Source organism: Terrapene carolina, unplaced genomic scaffold (assembly GCF_002925995.2).
Source record: "Terrapene carolina triunguis isolate 2854851 unplaced genomic scaffold, T_m_triunguis-2.0 Scaffold428, whole genome shotgun sequence".
Lineage (NCBI taxonomy): Eukaryota > Metazoa > Chordata > Testudines > Emydidae > Terrapene > Terrapene triunguis.
Window position 1 is genome coordinate 569,932 of NW_020664779.1, and position 14,803 is coordinate 584,734.

At 40.3% G+C, this 14,803-nt stretch overlaps 1 protein-coding gene across 2 annotated transcripts in view; it reads right to left on the reverse strand.

Annotated features, from left to right (window-relative positions):
- MRPL3 (mitochondrial ribosomal protein L3) overlaps positions 1-14,803 on the reverse strand; it is a 66,025-nt gene that overhangs the window by 35,737 nt on the left and 15,485 nt on the right. For both annotated transcript variants that reach the window (XM_026658348.2, XM_024193257.3), the window contains exons 5-6: positions 14,195-14,294; positions 10,545-10,605 (exon numbers count right to left, since the gene is read on the reverse strand). In XM_026658348.2, the coding sequence (XP_026514133.1) occupies positions 10,545-10,605; positions 14,195-14,294 (161 nt within the window). The remainder of the gene's footprint in view (positions 1-10,544; positions 10,606-14,194; positions 14,295-14,803) is intronic.

Consider the following 14,803-nt stretch of genomic DNA (forward strand, 5'->3'; position numbering starts at 1 on the left):
AACTCCTGCAAGGTCTTATATCCTGACTTCCCGTTACTGTATCTACTGAACAAGACCTAACCTCTCCAAACATTGGACACAATTTTAAACTGAATACAATTGTAGATTAATACAAACTCAAAGCAGGCATAAGAGGAGTATGATCCTGCAAGCTTGTACTCATGGATATAATCCCACTAATTTTGAGGAAGGGTTTGCCAGATTGGGCCTTTAATTCGCACTTTCATACACAAATTAGCTATGAAAAATTAGTATATCCGCCCACTTTGAACGCATCAGGTTAAATGTATCATATCTGACATGATATATTTAGAAAATACATATTTGAAAGTAAACTCACTAGTGTAAAAAATAGCCAAATATTATTTTACAAAGATTCTGATATGTTAAAGACAAAATACCTAGGATATAAATAATTTCCTAAGATATTTCCCATCGCCATCACAAAATATAACCAATAAGTGCTTTCCATTCTGAAGAATGTGGTATTGGCTATCATTTCATACAGTACTAGTATAAATGGAGTTGCTAGAGAACATTCCTTTTATAAAATCCAATATACATCACTTCACTCCTTTTCTATGGAATGAATTGACTACAACATGGTTATTTTCTTCAACATAACCTTTCCACACCAAAAGCTACTATTTGAAAACATGCTTACCCAAATCCCATAAAATAGTCCTAGACAGCAAGAAGCATTCATTGGGGTTCAAAGCAAGGACCAATGTGGAGGTTAAATGAAATGAAAATAACAATAAGTAGAATTTAAAATAGAGTGTATAAAGACAGGTCTCCTGGTCTTACCTGAGGGAAAGCAGCTGTTCAAGTCATATAATACTGTGTAATACCTCATTTTTCAGTTTTAATTTAAGCAAAATGTCAGCATGTAATGAGATGACTTATTTAGAATAAAGAATCCTATTTAAAAACTACCACTTAGCTTGTGGCAAATATGTCATACCTAACAGATCTAAAATAATGCTTGCTGTGGCATTTTGGGGATAAAAAATTATTTTAATGTTGTAAAGAAACAAAATCTCAGTTGTTTAGTCAAATATTTTAGAAACGCACAACGTATTTTTAGGCTTGAGTAACACCTACCTTAAGAAAACTGAAACACGGTGTTAAAATATACTGGTGAGTCTAGACTCTTATTTTGCTACCAAGTATTTCAAAAAAACAAGAATGCTGGTTTTTGTTTTGTTTTTTTGGTAAGTGCCAAAATCCCTGGTGTGTCAATGGTCATGCCTTTCCAAATACTCATTAAATGGAAGTACACCTCTACCTCGATATAACACTGTCCTCGGGAAAAAATCTTACCGCGTTATAGGTGAAACTGCGTTATATCGAACTTGCTTTGATCCACCGGAGCGCGCAGCCCCTCTCCCCCGGAGCACTGCTTTACCGCATTATATCTGAATGTGTGTTATATCAGGTGGCGTTATATCGGGGTAGAGGTGTAGCAGCAAAGTATAATAGAGCACAGCATGTGTCCAAATGGTAATAAGAGAGCACCTTTCCTGGACCATCTGCTTCAAAGCATGTTGGGATTAAACAATACCATGCTTCAGGCCAGAAACATTCTGCAGGTTACAGCGGACATAAAAATTATCATTAAATAAAACCTTTACACTTTTCTTGCATGTAAAAAGAGGTTCAAAACTGAAATGTGATGCTCAAAACCGAAGTTATGTTTTTCCCTCAACTAAGTGTGTGTGTTCTCTTTCCAAGGCATTTTCATAAGTGCTACTGAATTCTGGTTCCCAGTTCCACTGAAGTCTATTATGAAAAAGAATTTTTAAACTATACCATAAACTTTATGCCGGATTAAACACAGATATGATCACATTCAAAAATGAAAGCGACTACCAATTGACAATAATCACTGATTTTGTAAAACAGAGAATTTTACCACATTAAACAACAAACAAGACAAACAAAGAAAAGGGAAAACACTCACATACAAAAGCACCTGAGCATGTGACTTTACCACACCAGCAAGACACGTAACAAAAAGTGTTACTACAGAAAGATCACCTATCAACTTCAACTCCTATTTTCATCTCCAAAATGCCCTTCTATGGTAATGTACCTTTACTAGGCCTACCTCTGCTTTCATTTAGCAATATAAACGTCCAGTGTTAAATCATATTTAAAAATCGAAAAAGCATTCTTTGAAAAACAAAACGTTAGAAAGCAAAAACAAAAACCCACAATCACAAGTTATTCTGTTTTTCTTGCCTTCTGAAGCAAAGTATGCCTAAATTTTACATGTCTTGGTCATTTAAACCTATCTAAAATGAAATGCAAGAAGCTAATGAAATGTAAGATTCACTTTTTTAGCTGTTTCCTCAAAAAAGCAACAACTTTCTGCTGTCAAAGTTAAGAGAAAAAATGAATAATGGCAAATTTGTTTTTCTTTAAAAACCAGCCACTGTAAAATTAATATTTTTAAAACATGTAACCACCTCATCTCATATACCTGATGAATTTGGAATTAGGTTTTTGAAGGAAAACAATTCTCTATTCACTGAAGTAACTAACAAACTTCTAAGAGCATTTCCAGCAGTTTTGAAAGTTACAAATGAGTTCAGACTATATATTACTTCATGGATCAGATCTCCGTGAAATAGTGCAGAGCCAAGTGCAAAGCTTTTTGATTGGTTTTTATTATTTTTCTTCTTGACTAAGATGGAAAGTAAGATTGCACCCTTGCAATAAATGCTTTTCAGGTTAACTCCAAAACAAAGAGCTTTTTAGGAAAAGAAAAATAAGGTTTATCAAGAACTGTTAGACCTAAGAGTGCACTAAACTAGTAATTTTAACATACTGAATTTTCAATATCTTCCCACAAGGGCTTATTTTTGAGTTTAACTTGATCAGGGATGAGAGTGTGTAAGATTCACTGTAATACTGCATACAACTCATTCTGTTTGTGAGATTAAATTTAAAGAATTATATTCTACAATGTTCTTTAAACATCTAGATGAAAGGAACCCATTTCTCTAAAAGAAATCTATAACATTATACACAGTAGCAGCACTATCGTTACACATCTAATTCAGAGACCCTGAATTTTGGTACTTCAATTATGGTGTATTTTGCTGTAATCTGGAAGAATGCATTATGGTAAGAATGCTAATGGCTTTCCACCAGCTATAAAATACAATTGTATCTGCCACAACTGCACTATACTTAGGAAATATTTCTTTAATATTGGATTTAAGACTCTAGAGCCCTTAAAAGTGTTGTGCATGAAGCTCTGTGAACATAAAAATACATTTTTAAAAGCGAGTTTACATTTATTGGCAAAGCTAGTGAATTCTAAGGAATTATTGGCTTTAAGTTTATAATGGTATTAGCTGGATGAGAGTCAAATGCTGCAAAAATAGCCAAGGACAACTGCCACTGTCATTTTTCTTCACTTTCAATTCACAAACTATCAAAATACTCAAAATGTATGAAATTACCTTTTGTGCCTCTTTGAACTTTGGTAATGTAGGAACAACCTCTGAGAAGGACTGAGGATCTAAAACCTATGGGTTTTCTTAAGTTATGCAAGAAGAGCGAAAAATACTGTGTAGAAAAGAAGTCATGATAAAGAACAAGGCGGATGGAATATATACAGAGAGTGTGTGGAAGGTGGGAGCTGAGCATGACAGAACAGAAGTCCCAGTCACAGGAATAATAGCAAACTACACAGTTCAACAACCAAAAAGCAGAGTAGACTCAGCAACCCCATTCATTATGTTACTGAGAAGGGAAGTATGCCATTCCATCCCCTTACACAAGGGGTAGGCAAACTTTTTGGCCCAAGGGCCACATTGGGGTTGCAAAACTGTATGGAGGGCTGGGTAGGGAAGGCTGTGCCTCCCCAAACAGCCCCCTCCCACTTCCCACCCCCTGACTGCCACCCTCAGAACCTCTGACCCATCCAACCCCCCCGCTCCTTGTCCCCTAACCGCCCCCTCCCGGGATCCCCACCCCTAACTGCCCCACGGGACCCTACGCCTATCCAATCCCCCTTGTTCCCCGTCCCCTGACCCCTATCCACACCCCCACCCCCTGACAGGCCTCCCCGGGACCCCACACCTATCCAACCCCCTTGTTCCCCTTCCTCTGACCCCCCCCCCGCAGAACCTCCGCCCCCTGCTCCCTGTCCCCTGACTGCCCCCTGGGATCCCTCGCTCCTTATCCAATCCCCACCCCCGCCCCAGTCCCGGCCCCCTTACCATGCCGCTCAGAGCAGCATGTCTGGCAGCCATGCCGCCAGGCCAGAGCTAGACACGCTGCCGCTCTGCTCAGCAGGAGCTCACAGCCCTGCCGCCCAGAGCGCTGCCCACGCGGTGGCGTGTCTACGGGGGAGGGGCCAGGGGCTAGCCTCCCCGGCCGGGAGCTCAAGGACCAGGCAGGATGGTGGCCTGCGGGCCGTAGTTTGCCCACCTCTGCCTTACACAGATACTTGAGTTCTTGAAAAATGTCAGATCAGTGAACTGAAGCAGTGACACATTATGACCTACACGCTGAAAGAGTAGTATTTTCTATAGTAGTGTATAGCAGCATTTTGTGGGAGACAGAGAATGAGAAAGCGAGTTTAATCAATAGGTCTTCCACAGTCAGGAGAGAATCACTGCCGTTCTAAACCCTTCGTTGCAGGCATATTTTTAATGACAACTACATAAAGTAGTTGTAAACTACTATAAAGTAGAACTTTCTGTATACCCAGGCAGCATTTCCAATCACAACCCATGGACTATCTCATGCTGAAAGCATGGGACAGGAAGCATTACAACTCATTAGTAACCAGCATCTCCAAAACTCTTTCAATGTTCACAGCGATTGAAGATCAGTATTATCATTATTTGTATTACTGTAGTGCCTAGGAGCCCAAGACCCCATTATGCTAGGTGTTGTACACAAACAGAGCAAAAAAACAGTCTCTGCCCCAAAGGGTTTACACTAAGTAGAAGACAAGAGATAACAGATGGATACAGATCAATGAGGAAGTACAAATAAACAATGAGAAAATATTAGTCAACATGACAGACAGTGGTCTCTGCCCACTAACAGGTAGTGTTGTATTGTTAAAGCTAATCCACACAAAATTGGAAGTGGGCCTAGCCATTTCACAGTTATAAATCCCATAGAACCATGTTTGATGCAACTGGGTTCTGACAGACATCTGACCTAGTTAAAGCAAACTAAAGTTTTGCATTAGTTAAAGCTAATAGTTCTTCCCATAACAAATGGTTTGCCTACCCACTACTATATAGCTCAAGTGTATCTGTATCAATGCATTCTGTCTAAACAGCTAGTGGCAGCCCAAAACATTGTGGGCATTTTTCAAGGAATCTCCTTGCCCCCAACAGCTCAAAGATTTCTGGGATATTTTTATACCATCACTCACTGAGCATTGCACTTATGAATGACTGCATCCATTAAAAAAAGCTTAGAATTAAACTAAAAAGATGGAAACATAAGTGTTTTGGAGGCAATGTTGGATGACACTGAATGGAAGCAAGTAAAGGGCACAAAGGGGAAACTGAATGTATTCACAGATAATGTAATGTTTGCCAAGGGGTCATGAGGCAATCTAATGCTAAATATAGAATTACAGAAAAGAGGCCAATGTAGATTAGCAAAACACACACAAAAAAAGTAGAGGTAAAAAGAGGTACAGGAAGAAATTTATAACACATCAGATACAGAGGAGCACTGGAAAGATTACAGAATCACATTGAGAGCAAAACATGATAAGAAAACCTAAAGTTAATAATGAGAATTAAGAATTTAAGAGTAATTCCTATATTAAGAGCTGCATATATAGGTTATATGGATCAGACTACCAAAAGCAGCATTAGGAATAACTAATTTAGCTATCTGGTTTTAAAAATTATCAGGCAAATGACTGGAGAGAAAAGATATTCTAGATTACAACTCATAACTCAAAAGATGGGGTGGGATCAGCCACACAGACTGAAAGAGGCCAGGAAACCAGTTCTATATTTAGTTTCCCAGTAATTCTAAATAGCATCTAGCAAGCTATACTGGTAAATTATATATGATCTTTAACACGCTCTCACCTCCACAAGGAAACTTTTCATATATCTTGATTTTTTTTTTAAATACCGCTGACATCTATTTCATAGAACACATTAATTATTATATAGCACCTTTGTTGTACACCTCTACCCCGATTTAACGCGACCCGATATAACACGAATTTGGATAGAACACGGTAAAGCAGTGGTCTGGGGGGGCGGGGCTGCGCACTCCGGTGGATCAAAGCAAGTTCGATATAATGCGGTTTCACCTATAACACGGTAAGATTTTTTGGCTCCCGAGAACAGCATTATATCGAGGTAGAGGTGTACCTGGAAATGTACAGACATAGTTCCTGTCCCAGGAGCCTTCCTATCTAGACATTTAGGATGACCCTTTAGCTTCTGAGAAATTATTTTTAATTTATATAAAAAAAAGCAAAGCACTCAGGGGCTTTTTTTGAAGTGTTCTAAAAACAATCACCACCTATGTTCAATTAAGGTACTAATGATACAGTGCTTTGCTTTGCAAACAAGCTGCTTTGTTAATAGGACTAGTCTTCCAAGATAGATAGAAAGGTGATTTTAATATGCTGCCACGTCCCACAAACATAACAGAAGCAAGGATTTACTTTCCTATTTCTACCAAAAAATTGATTCTAATTGATACCTCACCTACTCTGGTCTGAAAGATTGGACAGTCTATGAGATTTTTCTACATATATTGTGCAAGATTGATACGGTTTCTGGATGTTATAGGTATTGAACTTTAAAAAAAAAAAAAACATATCGAAGACCTTCGTTTCCAAAGCTGGTATCTACCCCCACATACACACGGTCCATCCCAGAACATTACACTTTTCTGGGGATTTTTTCTAACAAACAAAAATAAAGGCTTGTTTACACAGGGAAATAGACTGGCATAGCTATAATGGAATAAGATATGCTGGTATAGCTATGCAAGAATAATTCCCAAATGAAGTTACTTTGTTAAACAGGATGAAGTTTAACAAAAACAAATGCAAAGTGCTCCACTTAGGAAGAAAAAATCAGTTTCACACATACAGAATGGGAAGAGACTGTCTAGGAAGGAGTACGGCAGAAAGGGATCTAGGGGTTATAGTGGACCACAAGCTAAATATGAGTCAACAGTGTGATGCTGTTGCAAAAAAAGCAAACGTGATTCTGGGATGTATTAACAGGTGTGTTGTGAGCAAGACACGAGAAGTCATTCTTCCGCTCTACTCTGCTCTGGTTAGGCCTCAGCTGGAGTAGTGTGTCCAGTTTTGGGCACCGCATTTCAAGAAAGATGTGGAGAAATTGGAAAGGGTCCAGAGAAGAGCAACAAGAATGATTAAAGGTCTTGAGAACATGACCTATGAAGGAAGGCTGAAAGAATTGGGTTTGTTTAGTTTGGAAAAGAGAAGACAGAGGGGACATGATAGCAGTTTTCAGGTATCTAAAAGGGCGTCATAAGGAGGAGGGAGAAAACTTGTTCACCTTAGCCTCTAAGGATAGAACAAGAAGCAATGGGCTTAAACTGCAGCAAGGGAGGTCTAGGTTGGACATTAGGAAAAAGTTCCTAACTGTCAGGGTGGTTAAACACTGGAATAAATTGCCTAGGGAGGTTGTGGAATCTCCATCTCTGGAGCTATTTAAGAGTAGGTTAGATAAATGTCTATCAGGGATGGTCTAGACAGTATTTGGTCCTGCCATGCGGGCAGGGGACTGGACTCGATGACCTCTCGAGGTCCCTTCCAGTCCTACAATCTATGAATTTCAGAGTAGAATAACTCTGCACAGGGAGTTATTCTAATATAGCTGTAGCTTATTCCACTGCAGCTATCCCAGTCCATTTTCCCATGTAGACACCCCATAATGCTTTGTATTTTCAAAGCACTGAACAAAATATTAGCCAATTAAATCTCTCAACACTCTTATGGAAGCAGTTAGGGATTTCCAGTTCACAAAAGGGGAGTAGAGACAGGGCCTGCTTGGGAGTACATCATGACACAAATGCACTTTATTGAAATAAGGAGATTGGGGATTCCAATTGTCTAGACTAGTGGATATTATGCATGTCTCAGAAAGGATAAAACTGATTTTTGGTGGCAAGATGCACCCTCTATCATTTGAACCATAAACTAGTATTCACAGTGGTGTGAGAAGAAATCATTCCTCCCACCCTACAAGGAAAGGTATAGCGATGCTTGTTAGCAGAGAAGAAAGGCTGGGATGTGGAAAAAAATGTAACAGACCACATACTGTAGGTGTCTGGCAGCCCTGTTGCTCCCACACACCGCATGTCTATTCAAAATGCTGCTGCTGGGGTCATTTCCTGACCTGCCATTCTGACCACATTAACCCTCTCTTTTTGCATCCCTCCACTGGCTCCCCCTCCTCCACCAAATCAATCACAAGTTCTTTGTCTTTGCATTAAAGGCCCTTGACTCTTTATCCCCATCCTCTATATCAGATATATTAAGTTACTGAACACTATCTTCACTCTGCTAGTGATGGCAGCCTTGATTGCCTGCTTATGGGCTTCTTTCTCCAGTACCTTTGAATTTTATCCCATCTGTTTCACATGCATGGGGAAAACTCCCCATCAATTACTGTAAACCTCCACCTTATCCTCTACAAAAACCTCTCTGCCCTGATGCTGACAAATTATTCAGGTCTGACATTGGCTAGAAAAGCGATGATTGCAGTTTTTCCGCTAAACATCCTTCTAGCCCACCCTTCAGCCAGTGTGTCTGTTTCATCCAATTGTTATATCCCATCTGTCACGTCAATTGTGAGCACTCTCAGGCAGAAACTGTTGTCTTTGTTACATATCTGTATAGTGCCTACAACAGGCTCCCACTCCATAATTGAGAGTCCTAGGAAATAATGAAGTACAAATAAAATATCTTCCTAAATAGCGCTCCACCTGCCCCTCATATAATATGGTAATATCAGAGCACCTATGCTGAATGGTATGCTTTGGCACACACTCTAGCAATATGGTGATATGGAAGAAAAGTGCTAAATCAACAAAAATAAGTGTTAAAAATAGTCATTTGTTCCAACTAAAATAGCCCTCCTTTATGGTTAGGTATGGCGAAATGACATCTACATTTATTTAATAAAAACAGAATGGTGAAATCAGTAAATATTGATTGTGATTAACAATTTCAGTAACTAGAAAATGGCCATTATAAGCCTAATTTTCACCACTTTTTTTACTTCACCAACTCCTTGAAGTTTCTCACAAATGCTTCGCTGACAAAAAGAAGTTATTTGACACTGGTGTTTTTTTTTTTAAATATAGGGAAGTCTGGCAAGAAGTTTGTGAGAAACTTGGGGGGGTGGGGAGGGGAAAATTGAACAGATGGTAATTATTTGAAACATATCTCAAAAAAATAGGTGAAGTAAAAACACTAAATTTAGCTTAGTTTATTTGTTTTTTCTGAACAAGGAGTGGTTCCTTTTAATATTTTTTGGAAATCCTGGATTTGGGACTCTAGATTTGGTTCTATAGAACAATTCATGCCAAATTTTACTAACCTACAATTGCTATGGAGGAGAGTATTAAGAATGTCTGCAACTGAACCATGACACAAGAAATGGTGCCACCTCGTAGGGCTTGTCTACACTACCCATCAGATTGGTGGGCAGGGATCAATCCAGCAGACGTCGATTTATCGCGTCTAGTATAGACGCGATAAATCGACGGCTGAGCGCTCCCCCGTCGACTCCAGTATTCCACCAGAATAGCAAGCGGAGTCGACGGGAGAGCGTCAGCTGTCAACTTACCGCAGTGAAGACACCGTGGTAAATAGATCTAAGTACGCTATTCACATAGCTGAAGTTGCGTATCTTAGATCGACCCCACGCGGTAGCGTAGACAAGCCCATATAAAAGATTTACATTGGTATTTATATCATGCATATCCATTCTTTTTTGTCCCTCCTCTCACGCCTCCTCTCTCTTGCAATGTTTTTGTAAGACTCCTCTTCTGCCTTTCCCAACTTGAAACAATTTCCTACCTAAAGTGTTTTTCCCATTGATAAACTTTCATTCACATCTTTTTCCTTATCAAGTCACTTCTCAGAAGAAAGCAGCAGTCTTTAGTCATACAACAAGATCCTCTGGCTTCACTTTATACTGCTGTTGACCATAAGAATTAGAAAACCTACATGGGAATTTGGCAAGCGTTGTGAAGCACTGCAAACAATTTAAATTCAGCCTAACTCATACCCACAACTATCCTTGACCCAAACTCAGGAGAGAACCTTACACTGGAATGCCAACCATATTTAACACTAACAGTGAGACACACTCATTACACTGTACCATATTAATGAATGCATCCCGCACACAAGCCCAGATTATTCTACAATTCATGTGGTTTTTTCAATCTACTTTTGCCAACAATTAATGTTAGGAGAAAAGAAAAATAAATGACAAATATCTGAAAGGTAAATACAATAAATTAAAAAAAAGTTAGGAACCTACGTTTTGGCAGTGACATCCACAAACTGCCCTGGACGGAAGTGAGCTGCATACAGAGGTGTACCTTAAAAAGGAGGGAAAATATACCATTCAATTAAGTGCTGAAACGTGAACCATTATCCTGTCAGCATCCACAGTTGTTAAAAATAATTTTAAAAAGGAAATATTTTTTATTTAAATCCTGATGCTTTAAAAAAAAAATTTTTAATTTATGTATAATTACTTTATTTTCATCCCATTTTATAGTCTTAAATTCCTAAATTGGTTGTTTTGTACTTGTTTCTTTAGTCTCCCAATTATTAATACAATTGCAGATTTTACCTAGAGATTTTTACAACTAAGAAGTTGCACACTTAAGATACTCATCTACACTGAAAAAGGCAAATCAAGGGTCCTTAATATCTTTATTAAGAGAATAAAATAAGCTCAAACACAAAATAGACATGCAAATACCCTGTGCTAAGTTTGTAGCGGTTACATTTTCAGATCCCTTTTGAGACTGATTTTTTGCTCTTATTTTTGAAATTTTGGGGCTGTGTGTATAAAAAAAAAGTTCTAAATAACTTTGTTAATGTATTATACAACTAAATAATTTTTCAGTGTTAACAATGAAGCAATTTATTTTGATGTGACAAAGATTATGACACGAAGAAAAAAGTTTTTAACGAAAGTACAATTTTAGCCCCTTGTTCTGCAAACACAATGCATGTGCTTAAAATTAAATTCATGAGTAGTCCTATTAAAGCAAATGAGACTATTCATGCAAGTAAAATTACTTATCTGCTTAACTGCTTGCAGCATCAGGGCGTTAGTTTTCAATTTTTTGTTTTTTGCTTATAGCAGTGCTGTAAAATTAAAAAACAACATACTCTAATAATAGTGGCATTTAAAAAGAAGCTTTGATAATTTAGTTCTTTATAAATTAAATTCTCAGATTAGTTTTACAAATCCTCAACTTGATTTAAATCAATTTAAAAACAAAATCAAGTAATTTAAATCACTCCACTCTATCAATGTCAGATTTGTCAGTTAATGCAGATAGTGATGATGTGATCCTCTACTAAATCACCAAGCAGAAAAATATCGACATCTAGTATAAATAAATAATGAAGTGTGTATAAGTGTACTAGCCCCAAGAAAAAGAGAGACAGACAGCCCAGGGCAAACAATTGAGATGAGAGGGGAAAGATGGAGGATGCCGCAGTAATGTTTGTAGTACCTATTTAGGACTTTAAATGCTCCCAACTTTCAGCCTTTGCTTCAATTATCAGACCACACTTTCTCCGTATGCCATGCTGGATACTACTAATGAGTAGCCGCAATAAAGTCTAAGATCTGTTTGTAAACTCTCTCTCTACTGGCTACCAAAGAAGTCATAATATTTTAAATAGACCATTAGGACCCTGTTTTAATAAAACTAATGATTAATAAATTAATAAAATGCCTGAAGCAAAATTATGTTGGCAAAAGCATGTAATATAAACAACCCAAATTCACATACTAATATATCCTGAAAAATTTTAAAAACAATTTTTATGAAGGTTAAACATCCAAATCTTCTGGTTACAAGACATAATTCTCAATGGAAACCAGTGCTCCATTTTGCTGAATCCTTTCTGCCTCAAATAGTCTGAAACAATGGCATTTCAAGAGGTACCTAATTCGTCTCAACCAGGGAAGCACAGAGAAGACTGAAACCTCTTAAACGGCAACTTTTCCAACCTCCTGCAAAACATCACTTATGGTGTCCCTATAAGAGTGCCAAAAGTCCTTTTGGGAGGTGTATTCACATTCATTTTTAACACCGATTTGCATTGTAGCCAGTTTGCATTAAACAACTTTTCCAAGGGGTGGAACTGATTTGCTATAAAAAGGAGAAATGGCGAAAGACGACAATTTCTTTCTCCACCCACAGAAAACAAAGGCCATTTTCTATTTTCCTCCTTTTCAGAAATTTGATTTGGCCCCAGTGATAGAGGGGAAAAAATGATTTTTTTAAATTCATTTTCATACCTACAAATCAATCGCACCTTAATGTAGGCTGACCAAATAGCAAGTGTGAAAAATCGGGACGGGGGTGGGAGGTAACAGGAGCATATATGAGAAAAAGCCCCAAATATCGGGACTGTCCCTATAAAATCGGGACATCTGGTCACCCTACCTTAATGTCCTCTGTTTATGTAAGTCTAAACCAGAGGTCGGCAACCTTTCAGAAGTGGTGTGCCGAGTCTTCATTTATTCATTTTAATTTAAGGTTTCGCGTGCCGGTAATACATTTTAACGTTTTTTAGAAGGTCTCTCTCTCTCTCTGTAAGTCTATATATAATATAACTAAACTACTGTTATATGTAAAGTAAACAAGGTTTTCAAAATGTTCAAGAAGCTTAATTTAAAATTAAATTAAAATGCTGATCTTAAGCCGCCGGCCTGCTCAGCCCGCTGCCAGTCTGGGGTTCCGTTCACCTAGTCCGGCAGCGGGCTGAGCGGGGTTGGCGGCTGGGACCCCAGCTGGCAAGGGGGTGGCAGCCAGAACCCCGGGCCGGCAGCCAGAACCCCGGGCCGGCAGCGGGTTGAGTGGGGCCATGGGCCAGGACCCCAGACCGGCGGCGGGCTGAGCAGGGCCGGCACCCCAGACCAGCAGTGGGCCGAGTGGCTCAGCCCGCTGCCGGTCTGGGGTTCCATCCGCTGGCTCCTGCCAGCCAGGGTCCCGGCTGCCGGCCCCGCTCAGCCCGCTGCCGGTCTGGGGTTCTGGCTGCCAGCCCCTTGCCAGCTGGGGTCCCAGCCGCCAGCCCCGCTCAGCCCGCTGCCAACCTGGTGCTCAGGGTCGGGGGTGCGGATGTGGGGGGTGCAAGAGTCAGGGCAGAGGGTGTGTGGGGGCTGGGTATTTGTGGGGAGTGCAGGAGTCAGGGCAGGGGGTGTGGGGAGTGCAGGAGTCAGACCAGGGGGCATGGGGGGGCTGGGTATGTGTGGGGAGTGCAGGAGTCAAGGCAGGGGGTATTGGGGGGCTGAGTATGTGTGGAGGGTGCAGGAATCAGGGATGGGGTCGTGGGGGGGTGTAGGGGGCTGGGGTGCAAGGGTCAGGGCAGAGGGGGGCTGGGATCAGGGGGGTGCTCCCAGCCCCCTACCCCCTGAGCGGCTCACGGCAGAAGGGATACGCCCCACTCCTACTCTCCTTCCTCCTGCCTCTTCTCCGCCTCCTTACCAGTCTGAGCAGCGAGGGTGCTGGGGCTGCTCTTCTCCCCTCCCTCACAAGGGCCATCAGCGGCAGGGAGGGAGAGGAGGCGGGGCTCGACACAGCACGCTGGGGGAAGAGGCGGGGGAGGGGGAAGCCTGGCTGCCGGCGGAGCCTGCCATACAGCAGCAGCCGGCAGGACCAAGCTTGCTTCTGCCCCCGTCAGAGAGAGCAGTAGGCGGGGGCAGAGAAGAGCGGGCTGGTCAGGCAGGATTTTTAATGGCACGCTGCTGCCTGCCGGGGTCCGGCTCAGCCCGCTGCCGGGGTTCGGCTGCGGGCTGAGTGGGACCCAAGCAGGCAGCAGCGTGGCATTAAAAATCATCTCGCGTGCCATCTTCGGCACTCGTGCCATAGGTTGCCGACCCCGGTCTAAACCAAGAGTAAGTCATACATGTAATGTATTCCAGCTCAAAAAGATTACCTGGCTTAATTATAGCATTATCTGACACCTTAAATATTGAAGTTTTCTGCTTTGGTGGTACTCCTGCTTGTCTGAAAACCTCCAATGCACACTCTGGTTTCTGGAAGAAAGAGCACCCATAAAAAACAAGTGAATTTAAATTATAAATTCATTACAAATTCAGTGAACATCAGAAAAATGTTTACAACTGTTAACACTTAAAAAACAAATGCCATATTGTATTTTTACTTTCAAGAAAGACTTTTAACTTTATATTAAATTACTGTAGCATAATTTCATGAACTTTCTATTTTCCATTGTTGGATCTCATTTGACCCATCAATCTCATCATATGGTCACTGCACATTTAGACTGTGTCACTAACACCAAGGGATCTGTAAACTTCCAGAGCTAGGAGGGAGAAGCCAGTCATCACTTTTTTCATGTACACAAATATTTATTAGTGCTTTTTAAATTTTTATTTATAATACATTTTCACTAACCGTAGAGTGATTTGAAGTCTAATCTTTATTTCAGATGTCATTATAAATGCACATTTGTACTACTGATACCTTTTTACAGTGCCACAAGGTGTATGTAGTTTAATAGACTGTAAACCCTTCAGGGCAG